This window comes from Chenopodium album, chromosome 11 (genome assembly GCF_948465745.1).
Source record: "Chenopodium album chromosome 11, dcCheAlbu1.1, whole genome shotgun sequence".
Classification (NCBI taxonomy): domain Eukaryota; kingdom Viridiplantae; phylum Streptophyta; class Magnoliopsida; order Caryophyllales; family Amaranthaceae; genus Chenopodium; species Chenopodium album.
Genome location: NC_137844.1, coordinates 4,242,688 through 4,263,323, shown reverse-complemented (window position 1 = coordinate 4,263,323; position 20,636 = coordinate 4,242,688). Strand labels below are relative to the sequence as shown.

At 35.1% G+C, this 20,636-nt stretch overlaps 3 protein-coding genes across 3 annotated transcripts; 1 reads left to right on the top strand and 2 right to left on the bottom strand.

Moving 5' to 3' along the window:
* Positions 1 to 446: 446 nt before the first annotated feature.
* On the bottom strand, positions 447 to 908 carry LOC145566091 (uncharacterized). The gene has a single exon (XM_081625632.1). The coding sequence runs from the start codon at positions 906 to 908 to the stop codon at positions 447 to 449; it is 462 nt and encodes a 153-aa protein (XP_081481758.1).
* Positions 909 to 5,795: 4,887 nt separating this feature from the next.
* On the top strand, positions 5,796 to 10,394 carry LOC145568287 (uncharacterized). Its single transcript, XM_081627721.1, has 5 exons — positions 5,796 to 6,235; positions 8,366 to 8,529; positions 8,648 to 8,678; positions 9,168 to 9,270; positions 9,800 to 10,394. The coding sequence occupies exons 1-5, from the start codon at positions 5,933 to 5,935 to the stop codon at positions 9,910 to 9,912; spliced, it is 714 nt and encodes a 237-aa protein (XP_081483847.1). The 5' UTR covers positions 5,796 to 5,932; the 3' UTR covers positions 9,913 to 10,394.
* Positions 10,395 to 11,071: 677 nt separating this feature from the next.
* LOC145566090 (putative lipid-transfer protein DIR1) lies at positions 11,072 to 11,374 on the bottom strand. The gene has a single exon (XM_081625631.1). It carries the CDS (start codon positions 11,372 to 11,374, stop codon positions 11,072 to 11,074), a length of 303 nt encoding a protein of 100 aa, XP_081481757.1.
* Positions 11,375 to 20,636: the final 9,262 nt, after the last annotated feature.

Here is a 20,636-nt window from a genome sequence, read left to right as displayed (position 1 = left end):
GCCTGTCTTGCTTTTCCAAATTAAGTTCATGTCGAGGAATGAGAATCAATGATTCTACACTCTTAAAAGCAGGCACAACCATCAACCATTGGGGTTGGTTAATGGGAGAAAGAGTGAAAAAAAAATAATTAATAAAAATGAAGAGAGAGAAAATATTGGGGAAATTTTGCAATAAATTGGTTGTAGGAATAAACGGTTATTTGCATGTGGTTATTGGAATAAAATATTGCAACTTCATAGGTTTTCATGTCTATCCATAATTACGTGGCACAAGAAGATTGTGACACTCGTGTATTTGATCAATGGCTAAGATTTATTCTGAATGTACAACCGTTGTAATTTTTGTTATGGTCATAATTTTTAAAATATAATTCTAAAAACAAAAAAAATACCAACGGCTCTATTATTTTTCTTTTTTTTTTTTGACGGGAAATGCTCAGATTTTATTACTCGGAAATAGAGTCAAAGACAATAGCAGCGTTTACAGCATCAGGAGCTTCTTCTAACCATACACGCATCTCTAAGTAATTTTTTCTAGCTTGTGAGCAACACCATTTCCTTTTCTTCCTATGTGAGAAGCAGCAAAAAAAAGAGCAGGAATGAGAGAGCTGAAAAATATCAGCCACAATCTGACCAAAGTAGGAGTTCTCTATCTTCTTCTGTGTAATGTGGAGGATCAACTTCAAGCAATCAGATTCAAGGTGTAAGCTGCGAAGACCAGCATCCAAAGCAACCCCGATAGAGTGCCTAGCTGCCAAAGCTTCAGCAATATCAACATCATAACCCCCCTTGACAGTGCAGCAAGTAGTAAGCATAACATCCCCACATGAATCACGAACAATACCTCCCAATCCAATTGCATCCTCCTTGAAAATTGCAGCATCCGTATTGAGCTTGTAAACTCCCATAGCAGGGGGAATCCACTCTTGAGTCACAGGTCTTCTAGCAGCAATCTCAGAGGGCAGGACAAGAGTTTGCTTTCTCATACTCACATACAATACTAATTGCTTTCCTTAGAGCATCAACCACATGAATTTCTTTCTTCTCAAATAACCACTCGTTTCTTTTCAACCAAATTCCCCAAAGTAAGCTCCAAAAGGTATCCCACCACAACTTTTCCTTAATCACTTCACATTTTTCTTTACACCAAGACAAGAGAGAGTGGAAGTTTTCAGCTTTGAAATTCAAACGAAGAGGAGATGCATACCAGATTTCATTAGCAGCATCACAGAAGAAGAGCAAATGAGCAATAGTTTCCGGTGCATCACCACACATGGGGCAGATATCATCATCACAAATTCCTCTTTTCTTCAGATTACATCTGACATGGATAGCCTTATGAAGGACTCTCCACCCAAAATGTTTAATTTTAGGTGGGAGGTTTGAACTCCAGAGAGAAGACCAGGTAGCTTTATGAGGAGGGGACGAGTTAGAAGCAATATTGTTTTTTAGAGCCTCAAGAACAGCATGATACGCACTTCTTACTGAAAAATCACCAGATTTAGTGAAATGCCATGTCCATCTGTCATCATCACCAAAATGGGCAAGGGGGATTTTGATAATTTCAGAAATTTCCCAATCAAGGAAATTAGCACTGAGAATTTGGGAATCCCATTCCCCTTTATTGATCAGATCAGCAACAAGCACAGGAGCATTTTCATCAGGTTGCTGCTGTCTTTGGATAACCCGAAAGTTGGGTAGAGTAGGGACCCAAGGGTCCTTCCTGATTTCGACAGAAACTCCGTTACCAATCAATTTCCTGGCACCTTTAGAGACAATATCTCGAGCAGACATTAGGGATCTCCATGTGAAGCTAGCATTGGCAGGCACTTTTGCATCCATGAGGTCAACATTTGGAAAATATTTCAGCTTTAAAGTTCTAGACATCAGAGATTTGGAATTGGTAAGGAGCCTCCAGACTTGTTTAGCGAGCATAGCTTGATTGAAAATATGCAAATCTCTCATACCCATACCACCCTCGGCCTTTGTGAAGATCATTTTATCCCATGCAACCCAAGCCGTTTTGCGCTCATTTTTCTTCTGACCCCAAAAGAAATTACGACACATTCTTTCGATCTCATTGAGGATGCTAGAGAGGATACTAAAACATTGCATTGCATAAGTTGGGATAGCTTGAGCAATAGATTTGATAAGAATTTCACGGCCCGCTTGAGAAAGAAAGCCCTCCTTCCACCCTTTTAACTTTTTCCATACCCGGTCTTGAATGATGGAAAAAATCCGTTTTTTTGAACTACCAAGGTAAGTTGGGAGTCCAAGGTATTTATCATGTCCGTCGACAGCCTTAAAGGATAACTTCGATTGAAGCAAATTTTTCTTTTCAAGATCAATGTTTCGGCTAAAGGACACCTCGGATTTTTCCATGTTCAATTTTTGGCCCGAAGCAGCTTCATAAGTGGAGAGTATATCAAGAACATTCTCAACTTCATCTTCATTTGCCCTTATAAAAAGAAGACTGTCATCCGCAAAGAAAAGATGAGAAATCGGATCAATTACCTTCTTACCAATTTTCACCCCATGAATAAGCTTTCTTCTTTCGGCATCTCTTAGGAGGGTAGAAAGACCTTCAGCACAAATGATGAAAAGGAATGGGGATAATGGATCACCTTGCCGGAGCCCCCTAGAAGGAAGGAAACCCCTCGAAGGTTGCCCATTGACAAGAATCTGGAAAGAAGCACTCTTCACACAACTCATGATTGATTTCACAAACAAACTCGGGAAGCCCATTTTTTCCATCATTTTTTCCAACTTATTTTTCAAATGAGTCTAATATTGAGGTATTTTGAAACAATTTTTATGAAAGTGAATGTTACTCTTTTATAGATTAAATTGTGTAGAGATGAATATTTCAAAATCCAATAGTAAAAAAAAAAACCTACAAAATCTCAAAACTCATCATAACCCCAAAATAATAATATGAAAGTGAGTAATTACTGTTTATTCTTAATTAACGACTAATTACTTACTAATTAAATCTCAAAATGCATTTAAATCTAAGTCATTTTATTTAATTAATGTAGGGGTGAGCAAAAATTCAAGGTACCCTGACCTGGAACCGGAACCTGTTCGGAACCGCAGGTTCCAGGACCGGAACTTGATTCCGGGTAATAAAAATGGGAACCTGTTGCAACAAGTTTCGATGTCGGGTAATAAAACTTTGGACCCGGAACCTGTAGGGTACCTTGTTAGTATAGGTTCCCTATAGGTTACATGAAACCGGAACCTATCTTTTAAGCCTAAGTATAAAAGCCCTATATCAAAATTGTATAAAAGTCGTCACCTACCTCTCTCCCTCCTCTTATTTATTTTTTCATCTTACTCTTAAAGATTTAATTAATGGTATTTATATAAGTATTTGTAATTTTGTATTAAATATTCTAGACAATCAAGTAACTATTAAGCTTAATTTGAAAGATAGGGTACCTTAGGTTCTGGTTTTCAACTTTTAGGAACCTGTTGAACAGGTTTCGGTTCCTATTTTTGGGAACCTATTGCAACAGGTTCCGGTTCTTGATATTTTTTACAGGATACCCTGTTACGCTCACCCTTAAATTAATGTATGCTAATAATAATTATTAGTTTTGATTGATTATTACCAAGTGCATTAGTTATATATGATAAGATTTAAGAGAGAGATTGTTTGGTGGGGTTGGGTAAAAGTAGAAGAGAGAAAATGTGTAACCAAAAAGTTGTGGTTAACAATTGGGATACATTGGCTATTAAATGGGTATAAGAGTGGTTATAGGTGAGATGGAAGATGGAGAAATTAATAAAATAACCTATAATCAGAACGGTTAGTTATGGTCAACCATTGTGTTTACTCTAAAAGGAAAGAAAATAATCTTCTAGTAAGTCGAAGTTTTCGGGCAAAATTTCATTGTGGATATGTACTTTGAACATTTGTGGGTGTTGAGTCCATAAGTTTTTTAGATTTTAATTATTGAGTCAACATATGAAAATTCAGATATGTCAATTTGCAAATGAAAATTTTCGTATATCATTTGCAAATTGTGATTCTTTTACACTTCTTGGCTCGATGACTTTAGCATTGGCACATCGTCGAAGAAATATTGAACCTAACAGATATCACAAAACCAAGAGACTAGCAAGTAGGGTAATTTCTTTAGTCAGAAACGCTTAAGACAATTTAAGGTTAATCTTATGACAATTTCTTTTGAATTAATAATCCACAATACCAAGGTTGTTTGGAACATTAAATACGGGAAATTTCAAGAATATTTGAAGGGAAGTTACGAGCCATTCTCAAATACATGGAAGGAATGCTCACAAAAGGTTGCACATTTGAGTTTAGCTACATTCCTAGAGAAGTGAATGGGGTGGCTCAGTGCCCGGCTAAAATTTGATGTTGACAAAGATGGTATTATTGATGGAATGAGAAAGTTATTTAATATTCCTCCTTTTTGTGCTACGGATATCTATGGAGGAGAGTAATTATAGCCCACTATCAGGTATGGGCTAGAGTTGTCCATACCACAATAAAAAAATAAAAAAAAAAGGGATTTTTTTTTTTCCTTTCCTCTTCATCTTCTTCCTCCCTTAAACCCTTTCCCCACCTCCATGGATAGCTTCCATTGTCGGCCAAACCTCCGCCCACCACACCTCCACCTCTGACAGCAAGGAACCCACCCCACCAGCCACCACCTTGGTCGAAACCCGGAAACACGCAGCAAAACCCTACTAAACAAAGTGAACCCCAATAATAGTTTAAACAATAATTAACAAAATAAATTGACAAAAAAATAACGTTCAATTACCTTGCTAGAAAAGTCGGAAAGAGAATGAAATCGATTGCATAGGATAGAGAAAGGGGAATTGTGTTGATGAATAGGAGGAGGAGGAGAGAGAAAGTAGGCCCGACATTGAGAAAGCTTAGTTCTCGACATGCTCTGGAAATTGTCTGAGTTCGGTCGAAGATTGACGAAGTTAATTGTTTGTCGGTGCAAAGTTATTATTAATTTGTATACTGTTATTATTGGATTGTATACTATTATTTTTTACTTGTATATTGTTACGTTGAATATTGTTATTTAGAGGAGAGAGACTATTTTTTTACAGCATGATAAATAATACGCAAAATTACATTCTTGCCCCCAGTATGAGTCCGACGACCCCATTCCTGGTAGTGGTCTATCACTACTCCTATGGAGAAGAAGTTAATGACATTGTTGTCTAGTGATGTTACTATCTTCTATACTTTGATGAATCTACCGGAATGTAATAGTTGGCAGTGTTCTCCTTCTATTGTATTGGTTAGGCAGTCTAAGAGTTTTTGCTTATGCTTTTATCGAATTGGTGCAGGCAAAGTAATCAACTTGATCTTTTGCTAAACTTTAGAATCAAATTGTACTTGGATCATATTTTAATTTAATATAATCTCCTTTTTCATTAAAAAAAAAAAAAAGCAACTCATACATTTACTAGAGTAGGGAGAATTACAAATGGTAAAATGATTTAGGTGAAATTCAATCTCAAATATTTTGGTCGCCATTAGATATTTAAGATTGAATTTTTGAGTAAAAAAAATAAAATTACTAAGAATTCAGGGCCTATTCTCATATGATTATTTTCAGTTCAGTTCATGTCTAATAAGTTCAGTTTAATTCAACTTCCAATTTTCTACTCTTATAAAATATTCAGTTTTTTCAATTCAGCTCTAATAAGTTCAGTTCACTTCAGCTCATTTAAATCAATGAGAACAGACCTTCGATCTCAAACATCTAATAGACTAATAGTGATACAAATATTTTGACCCTAGACAATAATTGACTTTCACTCCTCAAGTCCAAAGATTAAAACCTGACCTCATTTGAACCGAGTAATGAACTAATAACCAACATTGGTTAACCAAGTTGAGAACCTGGGCTCTTAGAATTGAAACATTGGCACTCAAAAAATGTTGTCAGTAGCAAGGCGACTCCAAACACAAAACCCATGCCCATGTCTTCTGCAACTCCGATTTGCCGGCACCGACGCCGGCCAATACCGGAACCGCCGTCGTCAGAGTTTTACTGCTAAAATGAAAAAAACCGACGACAAATCGGAGTGGTGGGTTATCGACGGCGAGATGCACGAAATCGGAGAAAACGTCCCATTAAGAGAACGCTTCGTCATTCCCAGAGATAATCTTCCCAATAGACGTCGCAAGCAGCTTCGCGACCAGTTTATGCGCCGCACTCGTCTTGTTCTTAAAGACTCTGTTCGTTTCTCTTTCTCTATCTTCCTTAATTTGATTATCAACTTTAATTTTTGTTGTTGGCAATTGATTGGGTAAATTAGGGTTTATAAAGGGTGGTTGATTTATATGGGGTTTGAATTGAATCGCGGCATGCACACCAACTGTTTGTTAAAATTCCCAAGAGGAATGGTTGTAGGGCATTTCTGATTATTCCTGCTTCTTTTTTTTTTTTTTTTTAATGAACTTCATAACAAGTGTCCTGTATCAGATTTAGTAGGAGAATGTTAGTTTGACATCAATTGCTTATTTTTTTGGTTGTTGTTGTTGTTGTTGTTGTTGTTGTGATTTTGAAAAATGTTTAAATTTCTGCCTTTCAATTTGTAACTTACATTAGTTTAATTAGGTTGTTGTTGTTCTTGTGCTTGAGCATATATCCTTTATATTAGTTTAATGAGGTTTGCTTAAGTTTTAGTGCAGTTGAGCTTTATGAGCTTGTTTTGATGCTTGCTTAGGGTATATGTGGTTTGGGTTTTGTAAGCTTTCACAATTACAATATTTCATTCTGACAAGGGTTCGATTGAAGCTTGAATGGATTAATATTATTTGCTCTAGCAAAAGAAGGGTTCATATTGGGTTGTTCTTCTGATGTTATTATATTTGCAATTTTCATTTTGACATGAGAAATGATTGGGTGAAGGGTTCAAGCCAGGTTTAGCATTGCTTGAGGCTAGCTTAGGTTTGTTAAAAACATATAAGCTTCGAAAATTTCCACTTTGGTGGCATGAAGCTTACTATAATTCCACTTTGGGTGTTGTGGTTTCAATAATTTAACTTGGTGCCATGAGCTTTTAAACTTCGTTTCAACACTGTGTCTTGTGGTTTAGTAATTCCACTTTGGTGCCCTAAGTTTTAAATTGTACATTTTTTTTTTTTTTTTTTTTTTTTTTTTTTTCCACTTAGTTGCACTAAGAGTATATGTTAATGATCATTTTTGTAACAGGCAATCAACATATTTTAGTCTTTCTCCAAATTTCATTATAAGGAAAAATAATTTTTTTGTTTTTTTTTTTTTTGTAAAAAAACTTTGGTTAGTCGTATTTCATGTATAAAAAACTCTTAATGTCTCTCCATTTAAAAAATAAATCTTATTTTGTTCATGTTATTGTTTCACTCGAATACTAATAAATAAAGAAATAATGTTACTAGTTCTTCAAAATAAATTCTCTTTTTCCCTTTGCTGTTTCATTGAGTGGATGTAATTTGATTCCCAAAATCTAAAGAAAAGTTGTTTTGCTCCTTGCTATTACATCGAGTGGGAGTAATTTAACTCTTAAAAGGGATGAACTAGTAATACAGAGTATAATATTCCCTATTAAACCTGATTAACATTATGATATCTAAAACTTATTTTATTTATAAAAGGAAAAACTAGACTTGAGAGAATCACTTAATAATGAGTTATTCCTGTCAAAGATAAAGTAACCACAAACATAATCTAAAGAAATTTCTTAGTAATGAGATTTGACAATTTTAAAAAAAAATCCTTATAACAAAATAGGACTAGAGAAGTGAATTGTTTGTTAAAAAATGAGCATTAATATACTCCATATATATTTTCAGACCCCAAAGTGAAGAAAAGTTTTGAACTTTAGGCACCAAAGTGGAATCACCAAGCCATAGGGCACTATAGTGAAACAAAATTTAAAAGCTCATGGCACCATAGTAAAATTATTAAAACCACAGGGAACCAAGGTGGGACTATATCAACCTTAGGGCACAAAAGTGAAAATTTTCCTTTAAGTTTTCTAGGCTCAACCTTCGTTTCATTTCCTAGTGGTTTGATTATGTTTTCTTGAATTCCTTCTGTTGCTGTTGCTGTTACCTGTCATGGCAGACCTAATAGGATGTTTCTGTCTGGCTGTTACTATAATCCAAAGGACGAATGACTAGAAAGGCTGCAAGTGTTTAAGTTCTTGTTGATAAGTTCCACCATGTATGTAGAACTACTGATTAGGCTTTTTGATGACAATGACTGGTAATATTGATAATAGATTCTACATTTCTCCTTTTGTGTTTATTCTTTATACAGAGTGCTCGCTTTATGGTTAACCTTTATTTAGGCTTAAAATTTTCTTCTTCTTTACTCTTAAGGAGCAAGAATCTTTCTGCAAAAAGTACATGCAACTGTACAATGAGCTCAGAGAGAACTGGGAACGGTTATATTGGGATGAAGGGTACTCTAAAAAGCTTGCTGCTGATCATGCAAACTATGACTCTCCTGAAGAAGAAGATGATGGAGACTTTTCACCTTACAGGTTTGTCTACTATGACTGCTTGTTTTGTTACTGGCTCATATATGCAGGCTGCCACGAGTATAGTGACTAGTGAGTTGGTTTATCTGTATCTCTAATTTTATCTGTCTATTGTTTGTAGGAGAGGTGGATCACATGCAGGGCAACTCCAGGTACTGTATAATGAACTTATTGACATTGAACATTGTTTGTACTGTATAATGAACTTATTGGGTGTGTGTGTGTGTGTGTGTGTGTGTGTGCGCGTGTGTGCGCGTGTGTGTGGTACCAATTCAGTAATGGTGAAATATGTATACATGCCAAAAGTCTTTCAAGGGTGTTTGGTGCAATTGCAACAATTCTCATTTTTCTTGAATGTGGTCGTATAGGGTTCACCCAATCCAATTAGTGGTTGTATCTCTTGTATGTGAGGCTGTGAGCGTATGATTAGTCTACCAATATATCTTTTGCATTGGCCATTAAGAAGCTTGAATTTCTTTTGTGGGTGCCATTTTGTAATTAAACTAATTTTACAATATTAGAAAACATTAATCATCTCTCGACTGTCTTGGACAGTTGGGCTTCATGTATTACGATGGTTTATTTCCAAATTGTCCCTGCTACTTGTGTACTAAACACAGAGTTACCATTTTTCAATGCAGGAACAAGGTTTGTCAAGGAACAGACAAACTGAAACTTGGGAGAAAGTCCACCAAATTCGGGATAAATTTGAATATGACAGAGAGATGAGAATGAGAGACAAAGGTAAGTCTCATATTTAGGTTTCCTAAATTTATACTAACCCTTTTTATATTATTTGCAACATTTGTCAAAAATAGATGTTTTATATTATTTGCAACAAATGTTTTATTACTTATTTAAGTTGTTATTTCTCTCTATCTCTCTCCTCATCGCATGCATCTCTATATTTCTCTCTCCATTTCTCACTCAAAAACAAATTTTGCTGAAGAGTCCGTGCAAACTCATTTACTGCATGCAAATAACATGAAATAGAGGTAGTAGTATATGATTATATCTTGGGATTCACTTCTCAGCTTTCTTCTCTGAACTCCTCCTAGCCCCTTTCTCTTGCTAAAGAGTGCATATTTAAGAATAAAAGGGAAAACAAGCTACAAGGAGTTGGGGATATATTATCAGCCTGTGGTTATTATACATGACTCCTGCATATTTAAGAATAAAGTGCTAAGCTGACATATGAATTTAGACATGGAATATATCGGTTTAAAAATACTTAAGATTACTATATGTGACATGTTCTGCATGCCTACTACAGCTTTTGCACCAATGAACACGAGAAACTCTGCTGGTGATCATAGACCACCCTTCAGGAATCAACCCTTTGATGCAGAGAGATACTTTTCTGGAGAGGAAGAGGAAGAGGATTAAAAGCTGTTGAATGGATTATGTTCAGTTTATTGACCATAGTTCTTAAGTTGAGGAAGTTTGGGAAAAATCTCTTGCTGAATAAACCACTTTTGAGACACTTTTCTCATACAACCAACCTAGGGGAAGGGGGTTGTTTGTGGATTATAACAAAGGTCCTGAAAGAAAAAGCTCAGTGGTGCCTACGACCAAAACTTTTAAGAGTTCATCCTTGTTGGCCGAAGTCCAGTTTTTTCGGCTTTGCCGTGAGCGTGCTGATTGGTTTGCTGGAAATGAACAGCGTAGATTGTATAAGTGAGATCTATAGTAGACTTTGACTTTTTGCTTTTGATGTAAGATTTACGATGAAGAATATAAATTCATGAGGGATTCCTGTTGTGCTTCCTGTCATGTTCTGATGAACAACTCTTTAGTGAATAATTTTTAGGAGTTGATTATGTCAAAGAACAATTTGTTATGTATTGGACTAATATGGAATAAAGAACAATTTTTAACATCATCAACTCTACTTGTTCAAAGGTAATGCAACAAAACTAAGATGGTTGTCTTCAGTGTTGCTCTGCTGCTTGGTGACAACTCTGGAAACTGAGACGGTCAGTCTTCGTTTCAATGAAAAAATAAGGGGGCCACTGGGGGTCATTGGTCTTATTGCTATGAGTTCAATTTTTTCAATATAACTAGTATAGGCTGCCAAGTATGCACTTGTTTCTGTGGTGGATAGGCTTTAACAGTGATTGGTGGTATGATGTTGCAGGATTTTCCTAACTTTTTTTAGGGTTTAATTGCTATATTATGTATGATGGTAGCTAGGTATGAAGGCAGGTATAAAGTATAACCGTATAAGTGAACTGAGTTCTGTGAGTACTCGCGAATCGAAAACTTTCCTAACAGATAAAGAGAAACTTGTGCAATTTCAATAATTTTGATAACCAAGGTTGATGTAAAAGAAGACACTTTTGCAAGTTGCAACCACATTTGGTTTACATTTATTTGCTTCAATAACCTAAGCCGTACACATTACAAACCACACTGACGGAAAAAGAAAAAAAAAACATCAACCAAACTAATTCAAAGTAAAAGCTTAATTTGTTTACAAGCACACTCATCTTGAAATATTAAGCAACAACAAAATCTTCAGAGAAATTAAACAAAAAGCAAAGCCTCAGCAGTTAATAGGAGAAAGGTTGCACATAGCAGGAAGCTGGGTGCAGCGTTGAGGGTCAACCCCGAAAGCGCGTAGCAAACTCGGCTGGTTATTCTTGTAGTTACACAGACATTGAATATCATCGGCACTCAGACCCTTGACCATGTTGCAGCAAGCTGGGGATGGGCTCGTTGGGTTGCTTGTAGCCACCGCGGACTTGCAGGTCATCAGGTCCTGCACATTTAGGTTGCAGGCAGCATTGCAAGCCCCCAAAATTGCAACCATCATTGCAAGAAACACTACTGCCTTTCTCATTGCCATGATCAAAACCTCAACTATTTGGTGTGCTTGTAATATAACTCTCTCTCTCTTTGAACAAGGTTGATCTCAATAGGCTTGATTTGTTTGCGTATTTATAGGAGTATACAGTAGAAAAAAGCAGCAAAATAGTCAAAAAAAAAAAAAGAAAAATGTAAGAGGGAATATGTGTTAGCCAGTAGTTGGCTCCCGTGACTGAAAATTGGCAGGATATACGCAGAATGACAATTTACACTATTGAAGGCTTAACTTCTTTTGGTAAGGTGTGTATTTTAAGGAAATTGTTTGATTAAGATGTTTAGAATTTAAGGTATTGGAAGTATTGAGAAACAATTTTTTGTATGTGGTTGGCCACACCGTGTAGTCGGAGTTACTTGTAAGGGGTTACTCGTTTGGCTAGAGGTTACCTGTAGGGGTTTATTTATTTAGGAATTACTCGTTTGGTTAGGAGTTACTTATTCAGGGGTTACTCATTTGTTCTAGGGTAAATTATAGGGGTTATTTATTCAGGGTTACATATTCAAGGGTTACTCGGTCGGTTAGGGGTTACTCTCACAAAGAAAACACACTAACCGATTGAGTAAGTAACCCCTACAAGTAACTTAGTAACCTAGAATCCCCTGAATAGGTTACATATACAAGTAACTCTTGAATAAGTAACTTATATAAGTAACACCTAAATAAATAACCTTTACAAGTAACCCTTGCCACACGATATGGTGGCCAGCCACACAAAAAAGTTACTATTGAGAATGAGGTATAGCTTATATTTTCCCTACAATTTTTTTTTTTTGAATAGTATTTTCCCTACATATTAGTTGAACTACGAAAGTGTTATTCAATTTTATTTGTTTATCTATTAAACAAATTTTATTTTATTATTTGAAAATTCATGAAAACGAACTAGGACACAAACTTGTTCAATCTCTATTTATAATCTCACCAATACACGACTTATCCTTAGTTTATATTTATAGTTTTCATATGTTTAATGAATTTGCTTTCTTGTAATTTGCTACCTTAATTAGTTAGGATTAATTTGTGTAACTATTAACTTGTTCAATTAAAAGTGCATTTTCTAAATAAAATTCATTATCTCATTAGCACCTACTCCATATAAAATTAAATACAAGTACTTTAGAAGTGGATAAATATATTTCTTTCAAAAAAAAAAAAAAAAAAAAAAAAAAAAAAAAAAAAAGAAGTGGATAAATATATGGTCGGATATCGAATGGATAATAGGAAATTCATTCAAATAATTTTACGTAGTATATAATTATACGGAATATGTATTTTTTTTTTTTTTTTTTTTTTTAAATCAACTAACATTAAAAAATAATAAACACCAATTTTTATACTTGTAGCACATAGTTAAAAAGTGTAAATTTCACGGGGGTTTGGCTTATAGCGGATAGTGGATGTGGTTGCCCCATCTGCTATAGTTAAAAATAGATGTGGCACATGATCATTGTTTGGGATTAAAGGACTGTCTCTAAGTTTAAAGTCTATTGATTAGTGAAACCAGGGTGTCTTCACCTTTTTAAGCTTTGGCTCGTGAATTCATTTTGGACTTTTTATCGTTGGAAGTTTCCTCTTATTCCAAAGGACACATTTAGATGGTTACTCTTATTATAATTAAGGAGATGGATCTATGATGATGATGATGATGCGAGAAACTATATTACTTTGATCATTTAGATATCCAATTTTGCTAATTAATTACATGAAATGACCCCTTCTAATTAATCCTAATTGGAAAAAGAAGGAATGGTATGGAAGTTATTTCTATGTGCTTTCGTGTATAGAGGGCGGAAAATTCAATAGTGTTTACGTATAAGACTAGTTGACTAAAATGTATACCGTTAATCAATTATAGGGACAAGGAAGAAATTGATTAGTCTATTGGACGTATGAGAAGCCTTTAGTTATAAGAAAATTGAATGGTCAAGTCAATGTTGTCTTCACCTCCAAGCAGCAGCCAGCCTCCAACTAGGTTTACTTGAGTCAAGGTCTTTGTCTTTACTTTTCCATGGAAAAATTATGAGGTTTACAATGAGTGCTTTCATTCAAACTATTTTACTCGCAACAATACTTCCAATTTTAAGGTCCTTATATTGATAAGTATACGCGTTGGTTTAATTGTGTGTAAATTTACGCCACGGAGTTTCAAATCACTCAATTTCATCTATTCCATATACCCATGCATATATTTTACTCCATAACTTATTTATATACGGAGAATAAAATTTACGTTGCGGAATTTCAAATCACTCAATATACGGAGAATATACGTAATTTATCTATATACGGAGTATGTTATATACTCCATAACTTGTAGCATTTTAATTAGATATCTTATGCTACCCTAATGATCAATCCTATGGGTCTCACAAGAGATGTTCAAAAGTTCTATTAATATGATCCATACGCGTTAGTTTGCTAGCTTAATTTCCAATTAATATATATACTTTCTTTGTTCTTTTTTACCCAAACTATTTCTTTTATCACGTTTGTCAATGCAAAATTTTTAACGATCAATAACTTTAATTCTCCATAAGTAAAAAGTATAAAAGTTATATATTATGATAGTACTTATTAAGACAAGTTAAAAGAGACCCCACATGAATATGTTTTTCCTTACATATTATTCACAAAAGATGGTCAAAGAAGGGATGGTGAATAGTGTAAAAATCAAAGCGGGTCAAGTAAAAAAGAACGGAGGAAGTATATAACTAATCAAAAATCCAATTTAGTGTAATATTTAGGCCGGCCTTCTGTACTTGGTTAGCGTCATTTCACTCCTAAACATATCCAAAAGAAGGTTTATGCTGTCAAGCCTTAAGATTTCTTTAATGCTGCTATTCAACATGCTAATTGACACAAAAGCCATGCAAGAACTATCACACACAATCTATATTCGTATGCATATTCTGACGTAATTAGAAGAAAATTGTGCATATGTCCTAATAATTATATATGGAGTATATATATAAAAAAAAAACTACTATTGATTTATTGATTTTTACATATTATTGTAAAAGCAGTAAAAAAATTATTTAATTCTTGCATGAAGTTGTGACTTGTGAATTATTAAATCATTTAATTTACTCCTAGACTCGTAGTACTATAATCGTACTCGTACCATATTTGCGTAACACCACTCTATCGAAGAACTAAAGATCGTATGATGAGCTCAAGTAGATAATAATACTAGTATCTATAGCCAGTAGAGTGATAGAGTGGGAGTTAATCTCAGCAATTGACTGGTTTGGAAATGTTGCACAACGGACCAAGTTGGACGCACCGATCGGGATCAACCCCGAAAGAGCGTAACCAAGTCCCATTATAAACCTTTATAAAACCACAGAGGCATTTTATGTCTTCACCATTTTGGCTCTTCACCGTCTTGCAACACGCCGGGGATGGGTTCGTAGGATTCTTTAGGGCCACTGCCGGCTTACAGCTCATAAGCTCCTGCACATTCATCTTGGTGCAGTTTGCTGCGTTGCAAGCCCCCCATATTGTAACCATTACTACTAACAACACCAACACCTTCCTCATTGTCATGATCATAATAGATGATACACTATGTATTACGTAGCTAGTGGCCTAGTACTATACGAGTGAAAGTTTTTGATATAAGTGATGACCTTTAATTGATTGTTGGATCGTATATATATAGTGGGAGAAATGGGACTGAAAATTGAAAAAAAAAAAAAAAAAAAAAGGGCAAATTAATTAAATTACCATTAGTAAGTTCCCATTAGGTTTGGTTAATAAACCCATTAAGTTTGGCTAACATGACCGTTAACATCAACAAGATCATGAGAAAAATTACTCCCATTAGATTGGCAAGTTATTTTGTTGATTCATCTCGTATTCTCGTGACTGTAAGATAAGATTAAATTCGTGTGGCACATGATCATTGTTAGGAGTTTACATTATTTCATTGATATTGAGGTCAATCAAATTGTTGAACTTGGTTTCTACACTTTTAAATCTTGAACTAGTGAGCTAAATTTGGTAGGTTGGTCTGAGAAGTTTTCATAGTTCAAAAGTTATGTTCGTTAGGTTTTAATACGACATGATCATGTGATGATACTATAAAATGTTAGGTAATTGATAAGCGCGAGAGTCATAGTTATTATATGACCAAATACGCCTTAGGAACTCTACGGAGATAAAATTGTAAGATCAATTACGACTTAGGACTTGATCATCATGTGATGATACTAAGAAATGTTAAGCGATCCTATTAACATAGCAAACTTTAAAATATTTTGTAAGTCTTTCTTAGTGGCGGAGCCAGGAATTTCTAAATAGGGGACGACAACTAAACACTGATAAATTAAACAAGGATAACTATAGGAAATGGTCAATAAAATCAATCACAATTTTAATCAAATTATTCAATTTTCCTCATTTATTTATATTAGCTAGTTGTTTTATTTTCATATAGTCTATCTATAAGACTGTAAAATTAGATTATACTTCGAGTTATTTATACTTGGAGTTAATACCACTACAAAAAAGAGCCTTTTTCCGATGGCTTAAATCCATCGGAAATTGCTCAAAATCCGTCGGAAATATGATTTCCGATGGTTTTCCATCGGAAAATGGTTATCGGAAAGTCCCTCGTCGGAAATTTACACTTTTCTGATGGAAAAGCCATCGGAAAACTTATTTCCGATGGTTTTAAATGGCCATCGGAAACTTCCGATGGACTTTTCCATCGGAAACTTCCAATGGCCAAGCCATTAGAAATTTTCGATGGGTCACTAAACCGTCGGAGATTTCCGATGGCCTAGCCATCGGAAATTAAAACAGAATTTTTTAAAAAAAAAAAATTCCCCTCCCCCTCCACCACCCACCCTCACCCTAAACCACCCCTGCCCACAATCCAAACGACTAGACCCCAACCACTTATATTACCCACCTACCCAAACCACTTAAACCCACACCATTACCCACACTAAACCACCCCAGCCACACACCACCTCATTTAATCCGTCCCCAATCCAACTTTACAACTACCTTAGCCCCACACACATGTACTCCAAAAAAAACCCTAACCACATCCATTGTTACCACCACTAACCACCGCTACAACCACCGGTCGCCCAAAATACTCGAAAAAAAAACAAAAATCGCCAATAAAAAACCGCAAGAAAATGACAAAAGGAAAGAAATAAAAAAAATCTAACCTTCATAATTTTAACAAAAATGGATTTATATGGTCAAATTCAACCACGAAAACTCCAGATCTGGAATTTTCGTGGTTGAATTTGGCCAAAAAACCCAAAACAACCCACGCACATTGCTTATATTCAATTCTTGTAGTGTTTGCTCAGAATTAAGTGATGAACTCTTGCAAATTTGGCCAAAAAAGGTGAGATAGAGAAGAAATTAAAGAAATTAAAAGAAGAAAAGTGAGAAAAAGAGGAGAGAGAAATGAGAGGAGAGCGTCGAAAGGGGGGAAATGGGGAGAATAGTAAGAAAAGAAGAGAAGTGATAAGAAGAGGAAGTCAGAAGGGGGAAATGAGGAGAGGAGGAGAGAGAAAGGAAACGAGAAGAAGGAGAAAAGAGAGGAGAGAGAAAAGGAAATGAGAAGAGGAGGGGGCGGCTGCTGGCTTTATGCCCTTAGGGTTTTTTTTTTCTCTTTATAATTTCCGATGGCTCTTTTTTAAAAAGCCATAGGAAATTTCCGATGGTTTTAAAAACCATCGGAAATTATCTATTTTCCGACGGGTTTTGACCATCGGAAATTTCCTATGGCTTTTAAACCATCGGAAATTTCCTATGGCTTTTAAAAGCCATAGGAAATCATATATTTTCCGACGGTTTTTAAAACCATCGGAAATTTCCGATGGCTAAAGCCATAGGAAAAGCCATAGGAAATACACTTTTCGATGCTTATTAGGGTCGTTGGAAATTTCCGATGGCTTGATCCATCGGAAAAATTATTAAACCATCGGAAATTTTCGATGGCTTATAAAACCATCGGAAAATATGTATTTTCCGACGGTTTTAGGTGGCCATCGGAATGATTCCATCGGAAATGGCGTGTTTTCTTGTAGTGTACAAAGGTGTGTTAAAAAAAGTAGTCACTTAATTGCCAGAAGGAGAGTCACTGCATGTGAAAGGGGTCGAAGAGAGGTTGCACGACACAGGTAAGTGCATGAGGCGATCATAAGCAATCTCGCGCATCACATACTCTTGCGGACTATTTTTCTGAATTGAACAAAGACATTCAACATTCGTGCTAGTAAGGCTCTTTATAATTTCACAACAAGTTGATGATGGTTGGATCGGATTAGTAAAACCCGTTGCAGGGTTGCAGTTCTTCATGTGTTCCGGTATCAGATAGCAGGCTCCTTCGGATATCCCTCAAACTGCTACCATTACCACTACAAACATCATGATCGCTTTCTTCATTGTTGCCATTTTTAGAAACTTCTGTCTTTGAGTTTTGCCTTGATGGTTGATGTTACATTATCGAGTTTGATTGATTATTAATTATTGCTTTGTGTTTACAAAAGGTCCAATAACAACCCAAAGTTTGGTAAAATTATTATATGCTTAGCCTCAGATGAATATGTCTAATGTGTTGCCAACTCTTGTTGTTTTCTACGTTTTCACACTATAATCTATTGTGAGCATATAACTTCACCTTACACATATATCTTCACCTTACACATATACGGATATACCTAGTGAAACTTATTGACTATGCTGTCTTGTTTAAGGAAAATTTCACAGGATTATGTCTAGTGATTTCACGTTCTTCAAAATCTCTCGTTAATGACACTAGGACGTGCAAAAATTGGAGGAATGATGAATTTAAGCATCAAATTGTTGAGAAACTGAAATTAAATTAAAGATCCCTGAATTCTTAATTAAATTGATTAAATTCCATTGAATTCGAACTTCCCAACCATACAAAAAAGTAAAAAATAAAAAACAAAGAAAAGCACCTAACAAAGGACATAACACTGTGTTACGGAGTAACAATAAAATTATGAAACAAACTAAATAACACTACTGCGTATATAAACATTTAGTCACCAAAATCTCACTATCTTCCTTGCTAAGTTTGACGGTCCTTCAAGACTTGCCCTAGGAAAACAAGGCTCTCGATGTAAGGCCCTACATAATAAAGCATCGCGAACTGTTTTTTAAGGACGGACTGCTTTGTTCAGTTTGTTGTAGGGTGTGGTCCAAATATATTTAACCCAAATTAGGCTTGATCTTGATCAAGATTAATCATAATCATTCTACTAGATTTCTAGAATAGATTAATACTAAGTATGTCGATGCACTAACATACATGATTTCTCTAGTAAAATCACTTAGAGTAATCTAGAGGTTTCTTATAAATTCAATTGCAAAAATGGATCATACCATATGATAATATGGAATTTTCTACATTGTTCTTAGTCCACCGCCATATACAACTATATATATGGAGTTTAGGCACTTCAGGGGAAGGGACACAAGAGAAGCCACTTACAACGTACTTCCTTACTATCCACCTTCACTTCTACATATGTATTTGCTAATACTGGTACTTTTTTCCTTTAATGCTTGTCTTGTCTTTATTTTTCTCTTAATCAAGCACCATGTGCAATGATTTTACTTAATCTATACTAACATGTTAATTTTTTTGGCCCTAACTCAGCTGGGCTATGGGCGGCCCCCCTCAAAACAAACCTCAAAGTTGCCCCTGATTTCCATCGTTCTTTAATACCACAATATTGCTGTTACCCATGGTCATATCCATCTTCAAAATCAATGTGAAAATTTTTCTTCCAAGATAAGAATCACTCACGCTGTACTCTTTCGTCAGTCACAATTTACAAATGCAATAATCATTATGATATATTGCAAGGCTCTCCTCTCCTCTTATAACAAGTTTTGTTAGTAATATGTATTTATATGAAATATGTTTCAGAACGTTAATCTATCCGAAAGCTTCCTAGTTAGATTATAGGTTACTATAGTAGAGATTAATCTTTTACCCTTTACGTTTAGGTGTAATTAATCTCCCAAATTCACAACAAGCTGATGATGGTTGGATCGGATTAGTAAAACCCGTTGCATGGCTGCAATTCTTCATGTGTTCCGGTAGCAGATAGCAAGCTCCTTCGGATAACCCCCAAACTGCTACAATTACCACTACAAACATGATGATCGCCTTCTTTATGTTGCCATTTTTAGAAATCTATCATGTCTTCGAGTTTTTCCTTGATGGTTGATGTTACATTATCTAGTTGATTGATTATTAATTAATTGCTTTGTGTGTACAAAAGGTCCAATAATCCATGTATATATATATATAAGTAAATTGATTAGTTTCTAATTGTTATAAATTTGATTGATATAATCATGTAAATCAACTACATTTACCACCAAGAACAACCCAAAGTTTGTTATTATATGCTTATAGTAGCCTCGGATGAAAATATCTAATGTGTTGCCAACTCTTGTTGTTTTCTACATTTTCACACTATAATCTACTGTGAGCATGTAACTTCACCTTACATACCTAGTGCAACTTATTGACTATGCTGTCTTTTTTTTTTTTTTTTTACAAAAGATTCTATTAATGAAAAATAGAATTACAACCTAAAGACAAGCTAATACAAGAACACACATTAAGTACCAATACAAAACTAAAATACAACACACACATACTAAAACCTTATTACATGCTGTAACTTCACCTTATTGACTATGTTGTCTTGTTTTAGGAAAATTTCACAGGATTATGTCTAGTGATTTCACGTTCTTCAAAACCTCTCATTTATGACACTAGGACATGCAAAAATCAGATGAATGATGAATTTAAGCATCAAATTGTTCAGAAATAGAAATTAGATTAAAGATCACTGAATTCACGATTAAATTGACTAAATTCCATTGGATTCAAACTTCCCAACAAAACAAAAAAAATAAAAAAATCCAATCATATAAGATGAAAGAAGATACTTTTAGTCACCAAAATCTCACCATCTTCCTCGCCAAGTTTGACGGTCCTCCAAGACGTTGTTGCCCTAGGAAAACAAGGCTCTCGATGTAAGGCCCTACATAATAAAGCATCGCGAACTCTTTTCATAAGGACGGACTGCTTTGTTGTAGGGTGTGGTCCAAATATATTTAATTCACCCAAATTATGCTTGATCTTGATCAAGAATAATTATAATCATTCAATCTCGATGCACTAACATGATTTCTCTAGTAAATTCACTTAGAGTAATCTAGAGGT

Coding starts and splice junctions, on each gene's coding strand:
- LOC145566090 (XM_081625631.1), bottom strand. CDS start 11,374: ATGGCAATGAGAAAGGCAGTAGTGTTTCTTGCAATGATGGTTGCAATT.
- LOC145568287 (XM_081627721.1), top strand. CDS start 5,933: ATGTTGTCAGTAGCAAGGCGACTCCAAACACAAAACCCATGCCCATGT. Junction 8,679..9,167: donor CACATGCAGGGCAACTCCAG/GTACTGTATAAT, acceptor TTTTCAATGCAG/GAACAAGGTTTGTCAAGGAA. Junction 9,271..9,799: donor GATGAGAATGAGAGACAAAG/GTAAGTCTCATA, acceptor TGCCTACTACAG/CTTTTGCACCAATGAACACG.
- LOC145566091 (XM_081625632.1), bottom strand. CDS start 908: ATGGGAGTTTACAAGCTCAATACGGATGCTGCAATTTTCAAGGAGGAT.